Source organism: Varanus komodoensis, unplaced genomic scaffold (assembly GCF_004798865.1).
Source record: "Varanus komodoensis strain SLA01 unplaced genomic scaffold, ASM479886v1 scaffold13_3, whole genome shotgun sequence".
Taxonomy (NCBI): Eukaryota; Metazoa; Chordata; class Lepidosauria; order Squamata; family Varanidae; genus Varanus; species Varanus komodoensis.
The window spans coordinates 8,525,440-8,544,202 of NW_025335409.1; the positions used below are offsets into that span (position 1 = coordinate 8,525,440).

Sequence of the window (18,763 nt, forward strand, 5' to 3'; positions counted from 1 at the left end):
GGTTGGGGCATAGACTTGGACTACTGTGATGTTGAATGGTTTGCCTTGGATTTGAACTGAGATCATTCTGTCATTTTGGAGATTGTATCCCAGTACTGCTTTTCCTACTCTTTTATTGACTATGAAGGCTACTCCATTTCTTCTGAGGGATTCTTGCCCGCAGTAGTATACCTGATGGTCATCTGAATTAAATTCACCCATTCATGTCCATTTTAATTCACTGATTCCTAAGATGTCGATGTTCAGTCTTGTCATCTCTTGTTTGACTACGTCCAGCTTGCCTTGATTCGTAGATCTTACATTCCAGGTTCTTATGGAGCATAGATCTTTGCAGCATCGGGCTCTCCTTTGACCACCAGATACATCTTCAACTGAGTGTCCTTTCGGCTTTGACCCAGTTGCTTCATTCTTTCTGGCGCTACTAGTACTAGCCCTCCGCTCTTCCCCAGTAGCATATTGGACACCTTCCGACCTGAGGGGCTCATCTTCCTGTGTCATATCTTTTTCCCTTTGGGTACTGTCCATGGGGTTTTCATGGCAAAGATACTGGAGTGGGTTGCCATTTCCTTCTCCAGTGGATCACGTTTTGTCAGAGCTCTCTGCTATGACCTGTCCGTCTTGGGTGGCCCTGCACAGCATAGCTCATAGCTTCATTAAGCTACACAAGCCCCTTCGCCATGACAAGGCAAGTGATCCATGAAGGAGGCATCTTCCTTATAATAGCCTAAAATTATGCCCCTGTAAGTGACTATTGCCAATGGAGAATTGCAAATTATTTGCTGCCCTGGTTCTCTTTTCAGAAATGCTAATGCGATGGAGTGCAGGTTTCTGTTACTGAAGAGCTGAAGACAAATCAGAAGGTACAGCTCCTCTCGTCTGCTCAACGAAAAAGGAGCACCTTCTGAAATTCTTCCTTCAACATAACACTAAAAAGTTCGGGAGACATCTGCCTAGCTCTGTCACAGGTGCCACTCTTAGCCATTTTGGCTTAAACCCAAGAGTTTTTCTTCCTAGTTATGATAATTACTCCTCTTTGGAACCATTCTTGTCTGATTTTTATTTTTCCAGCAACAAATGTTTGCTACAGAGTTTACCACTTACAACCGACCAGAGCTAATGGCTGTTTAAGTTCTACTAAATGCTTGACGCTGATGTCCTGCAGATGTGTTGGACCACGCATCTTAATATATTTGCTGTTATAGCAGAGCTTCCACTAACACATTTGCAAACAACAGTTGGGGGAAGTCTGGCTTAGAGGGTTGTGTTCGCGGGGTGGGGTGGGGGGTCAGGGTTGCTGTAGCAGCAGCACAATAAAGCAAATTAAGTATTTGTTTAATTCTTTGAAGCTAGACAGAGCAGTTTCTAATGACAAAAATGTTACCTTTATAGGAGATCTTTTAGTTTGCTTTCTGAAATGTTGTACCTGCACTGTTTTTTTAAACAAATAACCTTGAGGGCTAGAAGCTCAAGGTGCTCCTGTTTTGCCTGCCCTAGCTCTGCCTTTCCACTGCCCAAGGTTCAGTTGCATACTTGTAGCATCAAGTGTGCAAACCTGGCAGGCCTATGAAAAAACATGCCTCCAGAGAGCTGTGCAAATTTCTGGCGTTTGAGGGCCCCAGTCAAGCCATCCCAGTGCCCCTCTCCCCATGAGTCTGTCTTCACACTGTGATTGTCACTCCTTTTGTTCTTCATCCTTTTTCTCATCCTTGTTACCACTTGCTAGCTTGACAGAAGGAGGCCCTGCATGGGAATGTCTGAGTTACAACAACCCATACTAACAAACCAACTGCCAAGTCTGTTTGGAAAGAAAATACAGTGGAACGAAAGAGAAGGAGAGAGGGAGGGCCTCCAAAGTACCACCATAGAGCCAGAGGAAGCAAAAGGGTAGATAAGTGTTAATTTATAAATAAATAAATAAATGTATAAATAAATAAATAAGTGGGCCTTGTCAGGGCGTCTTGATAGCAGCTGTGAAACAGGATAACCAGCTTCAGTAAGGAAAGACCCCTTTTGCCTTGAACCTCAGAAGTTTATTGAAAGGTCACTCAGGCCCCCTTGCAGTTACTCACGACAATATGCCACTGGCCAGTGCTCTTCACTGCCAGCTACAAGCTTTTAGAACATATACTGAATGTTTTATAGATTCTGAGTCACATGACATAGCAGCTGCTCAGGTGATGACAAAATAAGAATGTGAGGGATCGGCAGAGGAATGCAATAGACTTGATTACCCAAAGATGACATAACGATCACGGAGGTACTGGGATCACTGGGGGTCTTGGCATGTAAATGAAGGTGATTGCAATACTGCTAGAAAATACTGCCTGACCACCTTATCAGTTTTGATTGCTGTTAGCACAAGTATAGACAGGGGTTAACTTTCCTTGGGAGCCCCATTCTGCAAAGGCTTTTCCAACCAAAGGCAGTAGCCATCTCTTAAAGGAACAACTTAAAAATAACTCTAAACAGAAGCCTGCCTTGGAATTCTGGTGCTTTCTGAGAAAGAGGGGCAGAGATGCTGCAGGTTTGATTTTGTAACACAAAGGCATATATAAGCAACCTTTTTCTACCAGGGTTTATCTAATTTCCCCAACAGCCTGCAAAGGAGGCCTTCCTGCCCCACCCATCTGGAGAGAGAAAAGGCTGCAAAGAGGAGGCACTGGTGAGGTTGGACAGGAGCTGGAGATATGCACACTTTTTCCGCTTTCACGCGGGTCCTGCACCCCTGCCCTCCGCAAATGTCAAGGGCCAACTATACATGATCCAATTTACATACAAATTTGACTTCAAGACGAATTTTCTATTTTCTCAGGACTGGAACTCATTTGTAATGCAGGGACTGCCTGTATTTCACCCCCAACCAGCAGTCAAGCAGGTGTCTATTTACCAGGCAGATCTCTTTTCTGCTTATCCAGATTTATTTATTTATTTATTTAGGAGACTTCTATGCCGCCCCATTCGCCGAAGTCTCGGGGCAGCTCACATGCATAAATAAACTTCCATAGAATAATATAAATTAACAGTATAAATTAAGTCGACCTGGCCAAAGAATAAAATGAATAAATACTATTAACAATTAAAATGATATTTGAATAAAAAGGTCTTTGCCTGGCGCTGAAAAACAAATAACGACGGCGCCAGGCGAACCTCTCTGGGGAGGTCTTTAACACTTAGAGTTAATGTGCCACTGATACAGAAGTTTGTAGTTCTTAGTGTGTTAGCAAAAGTTCATTTGTAACTGGCAGCCGAATATGCATAGTCCCCAAAAGCCTCTGAAATGCCAAGCTTTGTATTTCAAAACACCGTAGTTATACATTTCAAAATTTAGAAAGGACCTTTTCCTCCTCTCCCCACTTCTTCAAACAAAGCCTGGTTTTGTATACATGGCTGGTTTGTTTGTCTTGATTCAAAATGGAATTTGTTGACATCCTAGGATTGTCTTCAGCTCCATCAAGGACTGCAGGGACACTTCCTGGCTGACTCACACATAAGTATATCCCAAAAAAAGGCTGCAAAATTTATTCCAACTGATACCTGGAGAAAGGCTTTCTTGTGGAGGTGACTTCATGCATAATGTTTAATTAAAACTGGAGCTGGCATCCACATTCAAGGCTTATACAAAGGAAAAAATGTACTCTTAAAATCATTACCTTCATGTTATCTAACCAGATTCTAAAAGCATTTTCTCACCCTTAACAATTAAAAAAATAAAATAAAATAGAAGAGCACCCAAGTTTGCAGGGAAGAGTCATTAGAGTTCCTCTGGTGTTCTTTTCAGAGTGGACATGTTTCAGAAAGAGAAATAAGGAAATGACAGAGCAAATGACTGAATACAAATATTGCCAAATAATATCACCCTCTGAGGTAAGCCATGTTCTTGTGCTGCCAGTCCATTCTACAATACACCCACCATAATTATCTTCCTCCATATACATGCCATCTTCACTTCTGAATGGTTCATTAAAGGGTGCTTACCAGGTGATGTTTGGTACTCACAGATCTCTTTAAAGCGTCTTATGTACTTCCACATGCAAACAGTACATGGCAGTGTACAGCTTCCAAGGTATGCCTATGACACATGTAGTTGCATCTAAAGGTTTCCTTTCTCCTACAGAAACAAGACTTTGTGTGATTTTTCTTGTCAGAAGCACCTAAGTCTCTTGCTAATTCACTAATTCTGCACTCAGACTGATTTTCTTTCCCTCTGAATAGGTGCCTTCTGCATTTTTGTAGACAATCGAATAGAAGCATTCTGCTGTTCTCTCCCATACTGCTCTCTCAAAAGATCTTTTCTTTTTTAATTCAGGAGATTTGGGTGTAAAACAGCAACAGATATGGATACTGAACTAATTACTCCCAGTGGGGTTTCTTGTCTTCTTTCCATTACTTCTGGCCTTCTCCTGGCCAGGTCTCATGATACAGCAAAGTGGATGCATTCTTCAACAGTGTGTAATTGCAGCTGAATGCTGACAGGGGACTGGATGTTGTGGAGAATGAAAATTTAGCGGATGGTTATTGTTATTAATAGTATTATATTTGGCTACAGCACCAGTATTACATCTACATGGGAGCACTGGGTTCTTAATTAGTGGATGGGCTATAGTTCAGTGTTGTAACATGCTTTTCTTAGCTGCCTCAGGGGTTATTTGTTTGCCCCTGCCCCCACTGCCCCGCCATTAACCTTGCAATTGGTAGATTATCTTTCCCTTGTGAGGGACACAGTGATGCATGCAAACTGAAAAATGAAGTTTTGAAGACATTTAAAGAACCATGAAACTCATGGACTTAAGTTGTTCCGCATGTGGTACACCAAAAGTGAGACAGACACACATACAGAAACATATGAAAGTAGGAAAAATTTCTGGGGGAAAGAGAGAGAGTCCAAAAACTGTAGAATAAAACTGGGTTTTATTTGCAGTGCCACTTTATATTATACATACAACATGAAAACATCAACAACAAAGACTTCACAATTATTTTCATTGATTTCCATGAAGCAGCATCAAGATAACAAAAGGATGAGAGTGTAGTCCAAGCCAGGATTCCTTCCAAGACGAAGATGCATGTGTTCCTGATGATAACTGAGAGATCAAAAATGCATGTAAGTGTCTCTGGAACACCTTGCATTTCCAGAACTCCCTAAGACATTTTTGTAATTAAACAGAATATCCTGATTCAGTTTTGGCTTGTGCAGACAAGATTCTCTCTACTTTCATATTATTGATGAAGGAAGTCCTTAAGCTTGTGTTAGGCCAGTTTTTCATCAAGGGAGAGGTGGAGAGAGAGGGATCCAAGGATTGAAAAATAGTCTGTGGCCACATGATTAAAGACAGTTCTAAACTGGTCAAATGGTTGAAAAAAGAAATGCTTGTGTTTGTCCGCATCTAACTAGAGTTGCAGTTCCATCTTTCCCTACAGCCCACAGCCATGTCAAAGATGAGGCAAAGCTGGCTTGATTAAAATAGATCAAAGCATTAGCTGAGTTTCTGTCTACACTGTGTCCTTGTCAAATGCAAGGAAATGTTTTTCTTAATCATGGGAAGATGGTAGTTTTGAGAAAGCTGAAAAGGGTATGATGCAGCTAGCATTATTCCTGATGCCATACTTATTCTCTTGTCCTGCTCTTCTCCCTGATCCAGTAGAATTTGCAAGTTTTTGAAGCATTATGAGAAACTGCAAATCAGTTAGACAAGAGTATATAGTAGGAAATGATCTGAACACCATGAACAAGAAATAGTTTTTTCCAACTATGTTCAGTTGCACACACATCTGTGTCCAAATCGTGAAAGGTCTGCACAACCAGGGAGCCACCAAGCCAAAAGCAGACAACAGTTATGTGCAGTGGAACACAAAGGGCTTGCCTGGGACAGCAAAAATGGGAGGGTGTAGGGTTTAAGAACACGGCACACTGGAATGCAGGCTGGGTTGAATTCAGTTTGTCTTGGTGGTTTTGTATGAATGCACATATGTAAGTATGGTGGGTTGTATGAGCATCAGGCAAGGGGTCCCATCCTGCCTAGACATCTGCCACCGCTACCATACATTATTTGTGCGTACATATGTGAATTAAGATATGCATACATTTGGTCTTAATTTTTGGCTGTGAAAATCAAACATTTACCAAGTTGGATACTATCCTGTTCAGTCTGAGAAGGGTTCGGGTTGAAGACCAGTGCTGCAATCTTACATGCAATTAGTTTGCTTAATACCATTGGCTTCAATGGGAGTTATCCAGCACAGCTGTGTAGCGTTGCAGCCCAGGTTACTCATGGGCTTTCATACATTTAAGTTAATTGTGTTTCATAACTGTGACTGTAAACCAGAAATTTTAGGTCCCCACAGAAATCAATGGGTGCCAATGTGTTTGTTCTTAGCTGAAGCTAATGCCAGAGGGCTTTATCAGTTAATACAAATGTCCCACTGCGGCTGGTAAATTCAACTAATGAGAAAAGCTAGCAAGGCTACCCTTCAGATATGTAAAGTTTTGCCTGCTTCTGAAGCTTTAAACCTCCTCATTTCTAGAGCAATGAATCACAAAACTGTTTTGCAGTGGAGTGCTTTGAAAATAACCCAGTTCTATTCATTGATCCTCTGTGAGATGCTAGGGAAGGTTAGTGAGTAAGAGATGCCTGGGCCAGATGCCTGAAGTTGCAAGATGAATGGCCAAAATACTTCTGTAAAGCAGAGCCAACGGGTGCAGTAGAACCTACATAAATCACTCCACCTAAGTTGGGCTGTGGAAGAGAACAAACAACAAAAACACAAGATAGTTGGTAAGTATTACAGGCACAGGAAGCCCATGTAAGTTTACATTGGTTATTAACATTCAACAGGTTGGATCAATTGACCCTAACATTTTCTTATTGATTTGCCCACTCAGGAACATTAGAGGAAGAGATTCACCATCTTGCATGGCCATAGGCATGCTCTCCTTTCCACATGGTATGACCTTTAAAGCTGGACACGCTTCTTAGTTGAGTTGAGCTAAAAGTCTTAATTAGGTACAATGCTTTACACATAGATGTCACTGGCTCCTTAGCATTCGAGCCTACTCACACTTATTTGAAGGAATTCCCATTATATTCTGTGGAATATTGTTCTGAGTAAACTGTATCTGATTACAGTATTTGTATGCTTCCCAAATGACTGGACAGCTTATGGCAGTAAAATAGTTAAAATACAGTAGCAAATAATATAACAGTTGGAAGCAGTATAAATGTTTAAACAGTTGCAAATAAAATACTATGCTAAGATACAATGTACAAGTAAAAATACATAGATCTAAAGCTCAGGGAAGGACAATTGTATAGGTTTAAAAAGCCTCAGAAATTAAAAAGATCTTCAACTGTTGCTGAAAAGAGTACAAAGGAGGGGCAAATGAGCCTCCTGTGCAGAGGAAATTCCAAAACTGGATGCCATCACTAAAAAAAGCATTTTCACAGTTGTGCCCATCCCATCTCATCTGGTCAGAGCACCGGAGAAGTGCCTCCAAAGATGAGCTCAAGGTCTGGGTAAGAGGAGGCGAATCTTTTCCCTCCCTACCAGCATCCTAGACTAGCCTCTTGAGACTTGGAGTTTCATGGCCTGAGAACTTAATAAAGGGGAGTGGAGCAGCACATGCTGTGGTGATGCTGCAAGGTGAACATAACTGAGTGTAACTGCCATCCTCTTGTAAACTGACGTTTGCAAAAAGGCCCCTGGGTGGTGGCCTCAGTTTGAGGAGCAGGAAAAGCAGGATTATTGCCTTCAGTTTGTATAAAAAGATTGATATTAAGTCCATATGGAATGGACTACCAACCCTCTTTCTGTCTGCATGACCCCTCCTCTTCATAGGCATACTCTCACCCTAGGATCCAGCTGTTGGTCAAGACAGAATATGGTACCCGATGTAGAACACATTGCTGTCATCTAACCAGAATACTGAAGCCAAGTTGTCTCTCTCCAGATAGTGGCATAGTGAGCCACCAACTGAATCTGATAAAAGACACTCTGTAGCACAAAAGCCACTTAAAGTTCAAAGGACATAGATGGCTCCAGGAGAACTCTCAAGCTAAGAAGTTGCTCTTTCTGTGGGAGTGCAGCCCCATCCAGAGCTGGCTAAGCACCTTCCATCAAGTTCAAAGAGTCACCCTCTAACAGTATCACAGTCATGTCTGGATTGAGCTTCAGTTTTGTTTGTTTAGCTGTCATCAAATTACAGCCATAGTACATGCACACCACAACTGATGAAGACCAAAAGGAGAAACAGAGGTATGGGGCATCAGTATACCCTGCGGCAACACACTCCAAAATTTTGGAGGACCCCATTCAGATGGTTTCATGTACATGTTCAATAATGGGGGACAGAACAGACACTTGAGAACTACATGCTGGAGAGTCCTTGCGGTCAGCTGGTATTCTCCAAACACCACCTTCTGAAATTAGCCATCCCCAATTGGGGGAGGAACCACTGTAATAAAGCGGACTGCCAGCTCAGTAGGATACTGTGGGCGACAGTATATTGAAAGCCATAAAGAGATCAAGGGAACTCAACAGGGCTATACTTCCCTTATCCCTCTCCCAACAGTGGTTTCTGGGCTAAAATTCCACTTGAACCCTAACTGAAACAAGCCCAGAGCAATAGTCTCATCCAAAAGCATCCGGAACAGGCTTTTTGTTTGACATACACTTGAACTGCAGGTGCTGTAGGCCAGCTTTGCCAACATGCACAGGGGAAGACACAAAGAAACACAGGGAACAAGTGGATTTTTTCCCCCTGATACTTTATAATATTTCTCTTAGGATGAGAGATGAACTCCTGATTAAGCAGTGGCTCAGAAGGGGAGATTATCAGGCCAGAATTAGAAGGGAAAAACACATTCCCGTGTTTCGAACGAATGTTATCTATATGGTTACACCTGAACCACAGGGCCCAGCATTCTCTGACATGGACTATAATTGACTAAGAACTCATCTAAGTAATTTTACCTGTTTCAATTTTAAAATAGCCAACTCAGATATATTTCTAGATCTTAATTAAATATTGCATCTTGAATGCTTGTATGCAGGAATAAAATGATTATCAATCTGTTTCCCAGTGTCTTCCCATAGCTATGGTTAGCAATAGGGTTTTTTTAAAGGTATTCCTAGCTAGATGTGTTGCCACTTGATATCTAATCAGGTCTCTATGACCATCTATTTGAACTAGAACATGTTTAGTAAGCAAAAAGTGAATATATATATAAAATTAGACCAACAGCAAGCCAATGGAAATGGGGAGCAAAGTTTTATGGCCGTTCTATTCCCATCCACATGGCTAGTTCCAAAGAACAGCATCTGGGAACTGCATCTCACCTGCTGCCCCTCAACACGACATCTTGCCTCCAATGCTCTTTAATCACAAATTGGCACAATGCAACAAACCATTGTACGATCTTAGCACAATGGGTTGTTATGCCAGAATAATTCATGAAGGTTGGCTTCTTTGAAGGCAATGAGTCACCCTGACAACCCATGCATTGTTCTAGGTATGGTATCCATGATGGGTTGTCATGTTATGTAAACCCAGGGGACCAACTGGGCATTGGCTGCCAAGCGTGCCTGCATACCTGCCAGTGCCAGCTATGCTAGGTGCCCAAGCATCACTTGAGGGCAGCTGGCATGGGCTTGCTGCCACCTGCAGTAAATGTGATCCCTTTTTGCCTCACCATCATTTTTCTATCTGTACCCTTTTTATTTTTATTTATTTAAAAGATTTTTACCCCGTCCTTTGCACAAGCCTCAGAATGGCTTTTTCCCCTCGGAGCTTGACAACCACCTTTTATAATCCCCATTTCAACAGACACTGAGAGCCCATTCAAAAAGTTTACCAACCACCAGCAGCCAGAGCAACACTTTGAAAGGGCTGTCAGCGGTTGTTCAACTTTTTGCATGTGTGCGCGTGCACAAGGTATGCAAAACCTTGATTTATTCATTTTAAATATGTTAATTGAACTTGTGCAACTGTGGAAAGCAGGACCTTCTGTTCGGTACTGTCAAGGGTGAGGAATACTATCAGAGTGCAGCAGATACGAACCACTGAACCAAAGAGAATCCAAGCAGGTTTTTTCTCCCCTTTGCTTTCTTTTGAGAACTGTCAAAAGGTGAACTGTCAAGGGAAAGCAAAGCTGTAAGTGATCTGGGCTTGCAAAAAGGGTGAATTGACACTCCTTTCACAGCAAGATCTTTCAATCTTCAGAGTGTTGCATTTGTTGCACATCTCCCTGAGATCCCATCTGTGCAGGGAAGTGCATCTACCTGCTTTGGATGAAAAGGGGATTTTTACACCTAGCTGTCCAAATTCTGAGTTTCCTTAAAAAGGTTTGTCAGAGCACTTTTAAAAACTGGAGCATACGCAGATAGCTGTTAAAACTGCTATTCCCCAGAAAAGTAGAGGGGGGATGCACTTTTACACTTTCCGAAGCAGTTTGAGTCCTGTGAAAAACTGCAAAACAGTTGTGGCAGTGGGGGTGGGGGGCAGAGGAGATGAAGAACTTGCTGCAAAGCCCACCATACCCATTTTCATAGAATAGTAGAGATGGAAGGGGCCGGAAGGCCATTGGGTCCAACCCCCTGCTCAGTGCTGGACCCCACATTAAAACATCCCTCTCATATGGCTGGCCAGTTGCATCTTGAATGCTTCTAGTTTGGGAGAGACCACAATCTCCTTAGGTAATCAGTTCCATTACCATAATACACTAACAGTCAGGAATTTTTTCCTGATACCCAGTGAGAATCTGGCTTCCTGTAACTTAAGCCTGCTGTTCCATGTCCTGCAGTCTGAGTTGATTGAGAAGAAATTCTCTCCTTCCTCTCTGTGACAGCCTTTTAAGTACATGTGGAGTGTTGCCATCTCTTTCCTCTCAAGGCTAAACATGCCCAGTTCTCTCAATCTCTCCTCATAGGCCTTGGTTTCCAGTCCCTGGATCATCCTTGTTGCCCTCCTCTGAACCCCTTCCAGCTTGTCTACATCTTTCTTAAACTATGGTGCCCTGAAATGGACACAGTACTCCAGATGAGGCCTAACCAGTGCTGAGTAGAGGGGAACTAGTATTTCATGACATTTGGAAGGGATTCTTCTATTAATACAGCCTAAAATAACATTTGCCTTTTTTCCAGCCACATCACTGTTGACTCATTTTCAGCTTGTGATATACAACAATTCCAAGATTCTTCTCACTTGCAGTATTTTTGAGCCAAGTATTCCCCATCTTGTAACAATGCATTTCCTTTCTTTTCCTTAGGTGCACAACTTAGGATTTGTCCCTACTGAATTTCATTCTGTTGGGTTCGTCCCAGTATTCCAATCTATCAATATCACCTTGAATCTTTTCTCTGTCTTCCAGGGTATTAGGTACCCCACCCAGTTTTGTGTCATGTGCAAATTTGATTTAATCGTTCCTTGCACTTCCTCATCCAAATCTTTAATAAAAATATTGAAGAGCACTGGGCCCAGGACTGAACCCAGTGGTACCCCATTTGCCATCTCTCCCAGGTTGGAGAAGGTGCCACTGATAAACATTCTTTGTGTCCGATTCTGTAGCCAACTGTGGATCCACCTGATAGTGGTTCTATCTATACCACTTTTTGCTAGTTTGCTAATCAGGATATCATGGGCCACTTTGTCAAAACCTTTGCTAAAGTCAAGATAGATTATGTCCACAGAATTCCCACAGTCAAAGCAAGGATAGTACAGTATGATCATTAAAAGTTAATAATGCAGACATATTTCTACCTGAGTGAATCACAAAACCTGCCATAAGTAACAAAAGAAATAAATTCTTTCCAAAAAATAAAATTCCTTTATATAAATAAGAACAAGCTCTATATCTTTTTCTCTACTCACCCAACTAAACAATCACAGGAATAAATTTGTGGTCATCAATATTTAAACAATGTCATTTTATATACTGGCAATGTGAAGCCATTCTTAACAATTGTCCCCTTGAAACAGAAACCTACTGGCTCCTTTAAATACTCTGATTTTAGAGAAGTGCTTCAAGTCTCGGGAAAAAAGAATGAATATATGTTTGAAAGGGGTACACTCATGTATCATAGGCTACAAATTTGACTATGGCTGGCTGAAGGACGCTGAGAGTTGTAGCTCCACACATCCAAAAAGAACCAGACTGTTCTAAAGCTTCACAAACTGACAGAGTACATATGCAGCAGAATCAGGCGGCAGAATGGAATGTGGAATCATTCTGCAATTGGGATCTTACTATTTTGAAAAGAAAACTAGAACAGCAAAAGAAAAAAGAACTAGGGAAGATCTTGTAAGAAGGCCTTTTTCTTGGCCAAGTGGGGATGTTGTTGCAAAAACATTTCTCACTTGTAGAATTAATTCCAAATTAGTGCAATCCACTTTTCAGCACAAGATTCTGTAGCCACATTCTACTGCATGTCTGGACCCAGAGTCTGTGATGCAACTGTGCTTCCTGCCGGTACTAGTGGAGTTCACATGGACCCCTACTATGTGTTGAGAGGCATGTAAAAAGCAGACATGCATCCCCTAAGCAGTCAGGACAGTTGAACCCGAGAGCTTTGACTGGCTTGGGCCTGTTTAGCCTTTTGCACCTGCCCTTCAGACCCTGCATATTTCTTGTGGTACTGGCAAGTGCAGAGGGGAGGGTGAAAACATAACTGATCAATAAGTACTTGGTGGGCAAGTACTGCAGTTTTTCTGGGTGAAAATATAAGTCCCTAGCATTCAAAAATGCTGAATCCATCAATTTATTTTCTCTTGCAAAATTAGCAATCTGTTAACTGGGCTTGTGCTCACTCTAACTTGCAGTGGATACTTGCATTGCAAAAGGTATACAGATTATTATACCAATGGTGGTTTTCCTCAAATAATTTTGTGAACGGTGATTCAGTGAGTCACTGAGCACTAGCTCTTACAGTTGGTGCAGATGGGGATGGATGGGATTAAGCGCTGGGTAAGATGCAATCTTTAGAAAGATTTCCCTTTCCTAGTTGAATAATGGAAGATCACAGCAGCTGCTTTCATGGTGATAAAAAGTGCTCTCTGCAGTTTTCTAACCATCAAGGCAGCCATGGCAATCTTCCATTGTTTTCAGCCACTACATGGCGGCCACACAAGCAAAACTTTCCTGAATGTGCTGTCACTCAACATCTGCACCAGCTTAGAGATTCCTCTTGCCCTTTCGAAGGGCCGCAGTTCACAAGGTGTCTGGGCGCAGCATACACTTACTGCAGCAGTTTAAGTCTACAGTGCATAGCCTTTGATTCCACTGCTGAGTTTCTGGCCTCTGCATCACAGTCATAATGCAGAGACCAGTGTGACGAGCCCAACCAAGTAGCAGAAGGTAATCCCCAGAAGAGATCGTGTGATGGGCATGCCAGAGCCGTTGGCCACTTGGAGACCATGTGCAAATGGAGATTTCTGCATTTGTTTCTGGAAGTAACCTCTGCATGGCAACTGCTTCCTATGGCGGCCTAATACGTGAACAACAGACAACTGGCATTGCAGTCAAAATGGCAGGAGGAGTCGGAAGTCAAGGGGTGAATCCCTCTTGCCGTGGCACCCACAGCAGCTGCTACTGTAAGGAGCCTGTTTCATGTCTAGAACGACCCTTCACAGATCAGCCTAAGAGCAGAACATGTTGATACAATTGCGATCTAATAGTGGTGCTGACCTTATCCCTGCAGTAGTGTACCAAGAAGCTGCCGTAGCCACCTGCACTTCTGGTTCTGTCACCATGCTGCGAAAGGTGGTGGCCGTGGTGTTGGGGGATAGAAGGACAGGTTCTGAACAGAATGCAAGATCTGTAAGCCAAGTCTGTGCTGATCACGTAGTGGGAGGAAGGATCCTGGCACGAGGATTCTTAGGCCTCCTGGCTTGGCCTGTTGTATAAGTATATCATAATTAGAAGAACAGAGGTACTGATCTGCTGGAACCAGGAATCTCAAGTTCCACACACCTGGATGAACCACAGAGTTTTATTTAGCTCCATGTTTATTTAGCTTTACATTTATATCTGGCTTTCCTTCCTCCTGCAAGGAACCCAGGGCAGCTAACATGGTCTTCTTCCTTATTTTTACTCAATTCTCACAGCAACCCTGGGAGGTAGGTTAGGAGGAGAATCAATGAATGGCCAAAATCACCCGGTGAGCATCATAGCCACATGGAAACTAGAACCCAGATCTCCAGGCTCGCAGGCTAACTCCTACTCCACACTGACACTCTGTACACTGACCAGAGTCTACTTGTTTCAGATGGTTGAATTCTGAAGTGTTCAAGGTTTGCATCCAGTGCTACATTTTTTCAACATAGAAATGCTCTTGGAAGTCTCTCATATTGCCATCATCTTGGCCTGAGTCAGGACAAGAGAAAATATTTAGACCTGAAATCAGCTTTCAGTTCATGATGTTTAGAGAGAGAACCCCTGAACATGTACAGAGTATCTTTCCCTTCCTTCTTAAGTAACCAGAATCAGCTCCCTTATCCACTGCACTAAAAATAAAGCCCTTCCAAGACAGGCCATGATGTGAGGGAATACGTAACAAGGAAGTAGGACTTTTTCCAAGTGGGGAGGTTTGAGTCCTGGCCAGATAAGTATCTCAGTAAGCCCTTATCTGAGGGGTGGGTGACCTGAGGCCCTTCAGATGTTGGTCCAGAATGCCCATCATACCTGACCACTGCCCATGCTGACTGCAGAGGGATGGAAATGGAAGGCCACATGCTTCCTACTCTGGACTTAACAAAGCTGCACACCTATGCAAGTTCTGATAGGGGAAAGAAGGGTCTGCAATGCCCAATATGCTGCAGCCAATAACTTTAAACCCAAACTTTGCAGAGCAATATTAGCCAAAAACAACAACAACAGTCCTGCAATTTAAATTTTGGCAGTGCATGAGAAGGGAAAGCAAGAGCTTTTTAGATTTTGACGGACATTTAGTAGCAAACAAGAAAACAACATTTGTATATATCTTCTTAGAAAATGCTTTATTTGACATGAGCAGCTAGAACAGGGCATGATACCCATCTAGGAGAGAAGCAGTTAGACCCACATCATTTGAACAGCGTGAGAGCTTCTTCCATGTGCTGCAATCTGCATTAGGCAGCACAGATATAAAGTCATTGCATGCACAGGGATGCTTCCATGGCTCCCTGCCACCTGGGCATTTGGCAGGCCATCTGCAGGAAAGGTGCTAATTGGATGACAAATACTTGCATTTTTGCCACCACTCACATGGTTCTTCATATGTATGTCTCTAAGCAGGGATGGGGCTTGTGGGCACTTTTGGAAATTTGAGAAACTGTCCTGGACATCACCATGACGTGGATGCCAAGGATGGCTGTAACTAATCATAAGGCCAAGTAACCTGCTCAGAGGCCTTCATGGAGAAATGAAGATGGGAGCTGGTAGAGGGTCCCACTTCATGATAAAAAATATTTTTAAAAGGAAAGGCATTCAGTATATGTATCTGAATATACATTATTGTGCTCCTTGAAACAAAAAACACAGATCAATGCAGAAATCAGATGAACACATATAGAAAATGATAGGGCCTAGAAATGGACAAATTCATCCAACTCTAGCCTGAAAGCATCAGATCTTTTTAGTGCATATAATTCCACTGTTGATACAGTCTAAGTTATAAGGTGAAGATCTGAAGATCTATATAAATGACTAATATGAAGAAGATATACTTGAGATTTCCCATTTCTGAGAAGGAACCTTCAAGGTTGCTTTATTTTCTTTAGGAGCATTTTATATGCAGCTTTTCCAACAGAAATCGACGTGGGGAAGACTATTTCTGGAATTAACAACAAAACAATGAAATTCAGCATAAAAACACATTGACAAAAATAGCAGCAAAATACTCTGCAAATTAGAAGTAAAACAGCCTTCCATGCACAGATCCGACACAAGCTTTGGTTGCAGTACAGGCTACGGATCTCACCCATCTTACACTGCTGATGCAGAGAGCACATTTTGAGCTACAGTGGGGTAAGCAACCTGGTGCTCTGCAGATCTTTTGGGCTGCAATTTCTGTATGTTCCAGCCAGCAGTCAACAGTCAGGGATTATGGGAGTTGCCATAATGGGAGAATAGGCAACCACTGGGTTGCCTATTGCTAAGCTTGAAACTTGGGCAAGTGGTCATCCTCACACCTACCAATCTGGTCCTGATTCCACATTCTCTCTGGTTGGGGCATTGATCCAGTGTATTATTAAAACAACACTTGGGATCCCCAGGTCCCAGGGCCCATACTTAGCCAAGACCATTGAGCAACTACATTGGTTCTTGTTTTCGTTCTTCTCTTCCTTCTTTTTGCAAAGCAGAGAAGAACCTTGTCTATAACTGATAAAATATTCAGCTGCTCAGCTCAAGAAGCACCAGAGGCAGTAACACCAAATTAACCTTGAATACTGTAGTTGAAAGTCCCTGTAGCGCTGCTTCTCTAGGTGCATCTGAAATGATTCACTGCCAAGTAAATAAATCAGCTCAGTACAGTATGCTACATGGTACTTGAAATAATAATTTTAAAATATGGCTAGATTGTATTGGATAGACTAGTTGTTTAGAACAGTTGTATTCTTTAAAAGACTGTTTTCTCCCCCTTTAGGCACGTATGCTTCATATGCAAAGCAACTTTATTTGAAAAGATAGAAGAAAAAATTAGGAATTATATGTAAGGGACAGGCTTTTTGCAGAAAACATTCATCAATGTTTTCTGATTCCATGCCTGTATCTCATTTAGAAGGTTCTTAACCCACTCCTGTGGACCGCCTTTGCACACAGTATTTGCATGCCAGCTATGACCTGCGGAAAAGTCACCCTGGTGTTCAAATACCTCAGGCAAAGAGAGAAGCACAGGGGTTCTGAAGCCTTTCAATCAGTCTTCCCCAACCAGGTGCCCTCCAGGTGTTAGGGTTCATTTTCATTCCTCAATTTCTCGCTAAGAAAACTGAAATGTCAACAATACTAATGATAACTCATCTCATCAAGTTGTTCTGTAGCAGTGCTTCTTTAAAATCTTATTATTTTAAACTCCTGTGTAACAATCCAATGCACGGTTCTGGAGCCTTCATTTTTATACTTAAAACTTTTCAAAATCTCTCTGTGCATAAACATGAGTAGCCCCAATTCTTGTGGATTGGGTTGCTGTGTGACATGAAATGGTTCATCTGTTAGAATTTGCTATTGTCTGGTTGTTGATGAGCAGCAATGTCACAAAAGAGAATTGGTCTTTTAGATATCTTGAATGTGAGGGCCACACAACTATGACTATGACTATGACTGCTATTGTTAATATCATTGCTATTATTATGGCAATTACTACTAGAAGAACCTAAAATGTGTCTTCTAAAATACATAGAAAATCTTTTCTGGAAGTAGACAGTGCCGTTTCATTGGATTAAGCACTGTTCCACCTGAGAAAAATGCATATATTTGGCCTTTAAGCATTCATTCCCAGTTTGATCCATTCCAGTTTTCTTCATCCTACCAAGAATATATACCCCAAACACATAATTATCTTCTCCTTCAGAGTGTTTTCAGCTGTGATTTCAGCCAACTTTTCTGACTTTGCCCATTTCTTCAGCTAATTAATATCTTGCATTTAGAAGTGCTTCTCAGAGGATCATAGAACTTGGAACAAGTCTTTGAGGATCAGATCTGGTCCAAAAATAATATCTAAAGTGACTGAGAACAGTAATGACCCTCAGAAGCTGGGTTCAGAACCCTAGCAAATTTTAATTGATAAAGCTATAACAATTTTCAAGAGTCGTTGGTTGATTTAGCCTGTGCTTGTGCACAGATCTGACATTGATTTGTTTCAGAAAACGTAACATCTCCACCTCTTTGGAAAGCATTCAGAAAAACACATGTGTCTCCAGCTGGTCCTGATTCAGACATAAGGGATGAAGAAGAGATGGTGAAGAGGGAGCTGTTCCGCTAAACAGCCAACCTTTCCTCCACTGAATGGTGTGCCCGGAGAGCAGTTTTCATGAGCTCTGAGCTGTGAAGGGCTGCCCAGTACGCCTTCTGTTGGAAAGTCAGCTGTGACTGGCAGCCGAGTTGCCTTATAGAGAGAAAGTGTGGTGACTCAGCACTTGGTACTAGAGGGGGAAAAAAAATGCAGGGTCCATTTATTCTGGGAGCCAGTGCAGAAGTTCAAATCAGCTTCCTTTATTGTCACTTTTATACACATCACTGAACAAGGCTATCGAACATTGTTAAACTACAAGCACAAGGAGCTGATCATGTTACAGGACAAGCGGGATGTACAAGAGAAGCACTGTGAATGCAGCTTGTCCTCTGTCTCCCCACTCCACTACCCCTGCCAGTGTCTGAAAGCCAGCAGAATTGCTCCTATTATCCAATAGCTGCTCATGGAGATACTGAAAGGCAGCCATGCCTTCCCCTGACACACTGGCCATGTTGGCTGAGGCAAATGGGATTTGTAGTAGGATGCATCTGGAGGGCACCAGTTTGAGGAGAGTGAGTTCAGAGCATAACTCAACACAGGCTACTTGGCCTCAGGACTTGCGGCCTCCGCGGCAGCCGTCCTCTTCCCCATAGGTGCCACCTGCAGGAAGCACCTGCATTGAGAGAGATCTTTGACAGGAATGCATCAGGCTTCCGTAGGAAAGAAAGGGATCATCTAGATTGTGGCCTTCTAGAGGCTGAACTGCAAATTCAGTCATTTTTCACTGCTTGCTATGCTGGCTGGGGCTGATAGGAGTTGCAATCTAAAAACATTTGGAAGGCCC

General features: G+C 42.3%; 1 protein-coding gene across 1 annotated transcript in view; it reads right to left on the reverse strand.

Moving 5' to 3' along the window:
• Positions 1 to 4,889: 4,889 nt before the first annotated feature.
• Positions 4,890 to 18,763, reverse strand: part of LMNTD1 (lamin tail domain containing 1) — a 150,905-nt gene continuing 137,031 nt past the window's right edge. Inside the window, exon 11 of the mRNA XM_044423508.1 lies at positions 4,890 to 6,734. Coding sequence (XP_044279443.1) covers positions 6,612 to 6,734 — 123 coding nt within the window. The 3' untranslated portion in view covers positions 4,890 to 6,611. The remainder of the gene's footprint in view (positions 6,735 to 18,763) is intronic.